Source organism: Opisthorchis viverrini (genome assembly GCF_000715545.1).
Source record: "Opisthorchis viverrini unplaced genomic scaffold opera_v5_87, whole genome shotgun sequence".
NCBI lineage: Eukaryota > Metazoa > Platyhelminthes > Trematoda > Opisthorchiida > Opisthorchiidae > Opisthorchis > Opisthorchis viverrini.
The window spans coordinates 1,107,045-1,115,198 of record NW_008751747.1 but is presented as its reverse complement, the minus strand read 5'-3'; the positions used below and the strand labels follow the sequence as shown (position 1 = coordinate 1,115,198).

General features: G+C 42.2%; 1 protein-coding gene across 1 annotated transcript; it reads right to left on the bottom strand.

The window, feature by feature from the left end:
* Positions 1–528: 528 nt before the first annotated feature.
* T265_05066 (hypothetical protein) lies at positions 529–6,785 on the bottom strand (the record flags this gene model as incomplete). Its single annotated transcript, XM_009169977.1, has 3 exons — positions 529–687; positions 786–1,023; positions 6,568–6,785. 3 exons carry the CDS (start codon positions 6,783–6,785, stop codon positions 529–531), a joined length of 615 nt encoding a protein of 204 aa, XP_009168241.1.
* Positions 6,786–8,154: the final 1,369 nt, after the last annotated feature.

Here is an 8,154-nt window from a genome sequence, read left to right as displayed (position 1 = left end):
TGGTCCACACTGTGAATCTCTGATAGTATTGCTTGACAGTAGCCAACAGTGACCATTTAGAACAGACTTCAAAAGGGGCACTAAGTAGAGTAGCAATTGATGCGGTTAACGAAGAGCCGGAAACGGACGAAAGTTCGGTCAACCGGCAAGTTAAGATATAAGAATATCCGTCAATTACGCGAGGGGGAATCACCATCGAGACAATCTTAACACCACACGTAGTTCAACCCTATGATATTCATTTATCAGTAAAAATTTCATTAGAGGAGAATCAGATATTCATCTGTGAAATTTGCATTCGATTCCGAAGGAAGTAGCAGTTACGAACTTCACGAATGCATTGATTGATTAGCGCTTATCACCAGTGTGATTACCGAGATGAACGGGATTGGAATAACCTCTCAATACGGCTACGTCCATGCATCATATGTCAATTACCCCGCAGAATTAGAATATTTCAAAAGAAAATAATTGATAATGCGAAATAAAATATTCATAGCCTGTGGACTCAGGCGACAGATAAATATTTTAACAAACAGCCTCCGAAAAGGCTATTGAGTTTTGTGTTTTATTAAACACCGTTAGGAAGTTTCGAAGCACCGTCAAACCCAAGCACCAACGCGTCTCAGGATCATCCACGTAGTAACGAATACCAAACAAACAGCGCCGCTTCTTTTTGTACATCTCCTGAAGGACGTGAGAATAGTTGGATCAGTTTTTTCCCAACAAGTGGTTGCTGCAAATTGTTCACAAGGTTTCTCGTATTTCAGTTAGAAAAAACTTACATAGATGACAAGATTCTTTGTTGGGATCCTGAATTCTTTGTTTTGAAGAGTAATAACCAGATCCGGATAAGTGTGTAATTGCTCACAGTCAACGTGCACTCTTCCAGAGAGGGCAGATGACCCCGGGAGTTGAATGAATATTTTTCGCACTGCATCTCTTGGACCAAATGTCAATCCACTCCCGGTATCGACGTCTGCCGGAAGTCGTTCACCAATAATCTGGGAACCATACTGAATTCTTGATAGATGCGAATAGAATGGGACAATTTGCAGAAATGGAATCTACAGAGCGAGATAGTATGTGGATAATAAAACTACAGCCTGGTATTGGTGTCCACAGATCAGTTGTGTATCGGGCCCCATGTTACCTATGTTTTGGAAACACCTTATAAACCAGAAAACATTATCACGGTAGATCGCAGAAAACGACCAGGTATGCTTGAAGAGAGTCCCAAATCCCCATAGGCCCCAAAACATACCGATCGTGAGACACGGCGACATCTTGCCAGCTCCAACAAGGTCTCGAATAGGACACCCACACGTTGGTGATTTTGTAATCCAAGCCTATTTGTTTTTTGTTTTGAAAGCTTCTAAGCTGATTTCTAAGTGACGAAATTTCTCATCAAGAAGCAGTTGGGACCATTCCATGTACCCATTGGATAATTTGTCCGATAGACGGGAGGTCGGAAGTCCGTATCCACGTTCAGGAGTGCCAATCGTCCATACGCCATGTACGTGAACTTTTCATTGAAAAGTAGTGTGACATGGCGTTTTGCTGGAGACATCCATGACGTCTCTCCTGTCCCTGTTGTTAAGCAGTTGGGTCCGTGCCGTTTTGTGACCCGACAACTCAGCTGGAATATTCTGTGCGTCCCATCTGTGAGCCGTTAAAGCTGACCTGAGCGGACCTGTTCAGCGTCGCACAGACAGGTTTCTTTCTGTACAGAAGTGTTGGGACCATTCCATGTACCCATTGGATAATTTGTCCGATAGACGGGAGGTCGGAAGTCCGTATCCACGTTCAGGAGTGCCAATCGTCCATACGCCATGTACGTGAACTTTTCATTGAAAAGTAGTGTGACATGGCGTTTTGCTGGAGACATCCATGACGTCTCTCCTGTCCCTGTTGTTAAGCAGTTGGGTCCGTGCCGTTTTGTGACCCGACAACTCAGCTGGAATATTCTGTGCGTCCCATCTGTGAGCCGTTAAAGCTGACCTGAGCGGACCTGTTCAGCGTCGCACAGACAGGTTTCTTTCTGAAGTTAAGTTGATTGGTTGGATCCGACTTTTTAAAGATTATGTTGAGCAACACCGTTTTATCACATCGGAGTTTACTGCTAGTTGAAGCAGGGAATAAAAACGAAGTGAGTCATCTCAGTGAAAAAGTGACCAGCACATGCAATCTGAGACACCAAATTTGTTGACTTCTGTATGACGTGATTTCGTACTCTTTGAAAGCCCCGGTGTGTAACTCTTTATTTCCTCTAAAGGTTTTCCAGATTATGAGGCTTTTAGAAGTCCCACGTTGGATGGGGAGACGGATAAGATGCTCAACAAATCAAATAGTCTGAGCGACACCTCACGGCCGAGAATGAACGGCACAACTTTGATAAAAAGCGGACTTATCATGCACCTTGCCATTGGTCTGACTAATTAGTTGACCAACAAGGTGAAATCACGCCTTTGGGAACAACCCACCCACGCCTTCCCACTTATGCGGTTTTAGAGGTTCCAATGCACCTGAGTTTGGTTCAATAAGGAATCCTGCAATCACGCTTGCATGCAAGTCAGTTCGCACTGCGCAACGACTGGCAGAAAAGTCATCTGAAATTCAAATTTTTGTTCATAGAGAGTATGACCTCCGATTTTATTTTGTTGACGAGCATCCGCAATCAAGCACCAGGAGGTCAGCGTATCATTCAGGCGAGCACATCCGTAGTTCATCAGGCCAAACTTCCTCAAGGCACTTTCAAAAGTGAATTTCTCGTGACGGGACTGTGGAGACCACTTTTTCTCAGACGACCAGTTTTTATTAGCCGTCGGACTTTTAGTCATACACAGCTATACTGTAGATGAAGCGCCGGTGCATTATCCGGAATTTTTGAGCGTCGTAAGGCATTTCTGTTGCAATAGTGATCCAATCAGTGGATCCATCTGCGTTTTTAAGAGGCGAATGTATAAACAAACCAGGAACATTGCGAGGGGTCCAATCACACGCTTCTCTATAAGTGACTCACTTTCAAGCACCGTAGACCGAGTTTACCAAACAATGAAATGCATCAAATCGCTTGTTTTCGAAGTTATTTTTTGACTAATTTTGTAGTGTGAAACGGAAAACTGAGAGAATTAAACATCTGATAGAAAATCCATCCAAAACTTGCACCACTTCTTGGCAAGATTCTTCATTAGAGCAGACATTTACAAGAACGTTATAATGCTAAAGAATGTCATCTCTTGGTCGCGAACAAGTTCAATGTTATGAATATCGCTCTACAGATATCCAGGCCATGCTGTGGCACTTCAACCGCAAAAGGCGGACAGGCGCCACTATTGAGGAGAGTCATTTTATCTGGGCCTGATAAACTGAGAAATGGAAATTAATAGGATGACTTGTTTAGGTTACTACAGCACGGAAGGAAAAATCTGCTTGTTTATAACAGCAAGGATCGCACAGAGGTGTAGACTGACAAGCAAAAGGTATTCGTAAACAACAGTAAACAATAGCAGGAAACAGTACTAGACGATAGTAACTGATGGCAACACAACTGTGTGAGAGTATACGGAAAGCTGCTTGTAACCTCCCGTACACAAAACCGTTGTCCGTCACGGTTACCCACTTTGTCCATTCTTATTAAAATTCGTGATCGACGAACTAATGAGACGAACGCTGTAAGGTCTTCAAAACCCCAGTGTTCAAATAGCCTTTGATGAGAACTGCAAAGCGGTTTCAAAGTTTTGGTAGTAACCACCCCTTTCCTCAGATGCGGGGGTGAAGCTTGGACACCAGACGATATACTTCTCACATTCTTCACCAGTGGTACACCGGTACACAAGTAGTATTCTCCGACCACCGGACGGGAATTACGTAACATTCGAAGGCAGCTCCAAATATAAGTTGTCACTGTTTAAATTGTGCAGCGTACAATTTGAACCGGACCAGATGGTTGAAAATCCTTATATTGATAACCAGTTACAAAGGAGTGCCCAACCTACCGCAGCATTTACGATCTGTCTGAGATCCTACTGAGAGAACTGAGCAATGATACAGACCTCCCACGGGGATCTTGTCCGGATGACATGGCTCCATTCTGCAGACAGACTATTAATAAGAACTTATCGTTAGCCTCTACCAGTTCAACAGTCAAAGAATTTTACAAAGGCTACTGGGGTAATAAAAACGAAAGCCAAGGGCGTTGTAAAAATTCCCCTGATTACTCCACTGAAAGGATAAAAAGGATTGAAATCGCTCTAGCACTAGGACAACTTCAACGCATAGCCCGTTTTAAAACTTCCTCAGAAGATGAGACTTTCATGCCTGCCACCGGTTAGATGCTGTTAAGGCACCAGCAGCCCGGAAGCCAAAGCGCAGGTTTTGCACGGACCGGAACTGTTGATATCCTCGGGTTCTAAGGAATTTCCTGTCTCCCTGAAATATCCCAGCTCTGTACAAACACTCCCACTGCGTTCACGCTAAATAACAACATCAAGAGCAGGTGTGTTCATTTTGAACTTGTTACTGACTGCTTTAGGAAAGTGAGAATTATTCGAACTTAACCAACTGACCGTCAAGTAACCGATTAGCCAAAAACTCGATAACATTAAACTGTTGCGCTGACAGAAATAGAAGAAGGCAGACATAAAAAAAAGCAGAGAGATTTTACATCAATCAAGAACCAGGCGTAAGAGGCGGGAGGATTTCTATTGATTCGAAAGTCTGTGGTAGCCATGAGCACTATCCTATACATGCACAACTCAGGCTACCATCAACTACTTAATTTCATGTTAAAAGGCTTCTCCGAAATATATTGAAATATTGATGCTACTTGTCAACGGTGACACGATGTTTATTAGTCTTTTGAGGAGAGGATTATCTAGTTCTATGGCCACGATATAGGGCTCACAACATCTTCCTCAAATATCTCATTTCCATTATTTGGGGATTCCACTGAATATGTTTGCGAACAATTTGTGATTAAAGTGATAGTAGCTTTTTTTGGATGACAACAACCACTCATCATTCATGTCAGAATAGGGTCGGAAATGCCTCGAAGTTTCATCTAAATCTCATCACGGATGGTTGCTTGCCTTTTTTTCCTACACATTTTCCACCTTTCTGTTAATATCAAACTGAAGCCCGAGACAAAATGGTGCCTCAATTTAGGCTCCAGAGTTTGTATTGCTTTCCAAATCCTGTGTAATTATTCAGTTCGCTCTCACATAGGTAGAACGAATAAAATCCTCTATCGGTGGACATCTGAGCGTTGTTAGCAAACAATAATAGGAATGAATGTTGAAGATTTCCCATTTGAACACGTTACTTCCACTGACTCACAGAATGTAACGAAGCTATTATAATTAGTCATGTTTATGTTAATGTTGTTAGGAAACTGAAAATTACGCCACACGAGGAAATTCTTCTATATTGGGATGCAAAAATATGGATGTACTTGGTCACTTAGATGTATCTCTAGCCACTTGGCAAAACTCTTTTCCCGTTCTACTGCATCTCAAACATAGGGATCCGGTTAACTTTCCAGGCTATGTAATCGCCGGGTCCTCCATACGGTCTGACCGATTCTAGTCAAACTCACTCAAAATTAACTTCGACCGCCCATTCATTCAGGTTTGTCGACGAAGTGTGTGGATATCGACTGAGCTAACTCGTATTGTTGATGGCGTGTTTTCTGCAGCCATGAATTCCCCGGGTCGATTGGCTTTATCCCAGATGTACTAATCTACCGTACTCTTCTATTCTTATTGGGTCGAGAAGAAAGGCCGCAACTTCTTAGCTGACCATATCATCCTTGTGGGTCACTTCTAACTCGTTCAGTATGAAACCAAGTAGGGCTTCTTATTAGCGAGACTCATTAAGTACTTTTGAGGTTTGATTAATTTATGGAGTACAGTATAAAAGAAAGAATTCATTTGAGTCTCGAGAAAACCAATTTAAATCGCAACGCGTGGCTATATGCATACGCATCCGACCAGGCGTTCAAGTCAGAACTAATGTGAAATAAATTCCGAGGCTAGATATAACTGAGACCTTCTTTCAGCAAAATTTAGCCGGTAGTCGACATTAGGACAGTTTCCATCAACCTTATGGGTAATGGTATATTACTCCGAATGACAGGTTGTGAAACCATTAAGCACAAATTTCAGTTGAAGAATATACAAAAGTCTACAGGAACCACAATTCACTTTGCGAGTGTTCAAAGTTAGCTATCAAGCAATTTATCTGTTTGTCTGAGCAGGTAATTGCTTCTACAGGGAACCAACAGAGCAACACGGGTCCAGTAACGGAGCTGCTCCGGATGACCGCATTCATAACAAAACTCGCAAATTACCACGGACTACTGATAACTCTGAAATTAACAAGAATGACCTATCATTGGTTTAATTTTGGTCTTGTTGAATAAGCGAAGTTGCACCCGAAATTTTCGTTTCACTGGCATAAGTTCTGGTGAAGTGATTGTCATAAAAGTGATGGTCATAAAACACTCTTCACTTTACTCCCCATGGTTTTTGGAGAACAGCAGGAAATATTGGATACGCAAGCACTCACTTCATGAAATAAATCATCCATTGACATTGCATAAAGAGTGGGACGTAGGTGAAGTCTTTATTGCCGTACTTTGCTGGAACTGCTCCAAATGTGACCTCGCCATTTTCGAATTTGTCTGATACCGCGGATGCCTCGGCTACTGGTGGACTATATGATAGTAGAATATGAAATTTAATGAGGATAGTGCATTCCAAATGCGAATAGTGTAAGAAGATCATCCATTGCCATTTTTCATGTTTCTGGTTCATTGGACAGACATATTTGCCGGAAAACTGAAATAATCAAATCCTGACCTGAACAGCAAATTCTCAAGTATAGATGCAAGACACTACTCATAATGTTGCTGAAAGTTTCGACAGCTCAAGAACGACAAACCGGTCTTGGAGCTCATCAGGTAGGTGTATTCCCCGGGTTTTCTGACCTTCGACCCTATCTTCTATTTGAACATAAACTATGAGATTGGCGAAATTACGAAGTTTTTGTTCAGTTCGAAGCCCACGACTACCTGGTGAGCCCTAGTCATCCCAAAACCGGTAGTAAGCATTCGGTTCACACTGCTTAGATGAAAAGCAAGAAGAAATAAATTGAATCTCAATGAAACCTGGATGTAACCAGCGTCTGCTCATCTTAGGGAATGTAAATATACCATTGATTACGGAATCCCCAACGAATGTTCGGTCACGCATATAAGCAGAGAATGTATTCCAGTACTCCTATCACTGAATGATAGAATCTGCATGTGGGAAAATGCAGACTCGTAATACACTTCTAGTTACGAACGAAGTCTGGCGGTTAACAGGATGTCTTCGATGCTGATTTACTTCTTGTAGGAGTTCTAGTTTTCTAGGCCGGCGCCATACATGACAGCACTTGTTCTGTTTGCAAACCGGGGATGTGGGTTCCATAAGCGTTTGCTTTTATGTGGGTTCCATAAGCGTTTGCTTTTTGCTATCTTCATGTGAACTATGCTTAACTGGCGTACAAAAGTGCATCCCAACATATTACACACTGTGAACCGTAGCGATTCAACTGGGTGAATGCAGATAAGGTAGTTTTTGAAAAGTCTGGTAATAACAGATACTGTAACCAATATAGCTGTATGGCCATTTCTTTTTAGCTCACAAATGAGCCAAAAAATCAACAAACTAACCAGAAGTGATATTGGGCTACTTATATCAAGCCTTTTCGATATGGTTTACACACCAGCTCATGCGCTATCCATGCTTACTGAGCCAACAGTTTTATTTAGTGTTTGTACGCTCTGTATTCCCTAGTCAATGTGAGTGTAGAACAAATGCTTATTCTAGCTCAGAGGAAGCTTTTATTGCAAGCATTCGCGGAATTTGTATCAGGATCATTGGTAGCAAAACAATCGACCCGCATAACACTACATCATCTGGGAATCCGGTTAGAAATTCTACTATCACCAGGAGGACCACCAAGAGTCTCCATTTTTCAGGCGGGCTTCTTTTGGAAAGCCGTCCTAACACTCTGATCTCCTAGGCCCACTAAACTGAACATGCAAATGCGGGTGTGAAAGCGCAATGAAAAAGCAAAGCAATTCAACGGTTTTCGTTTGTGTACTCA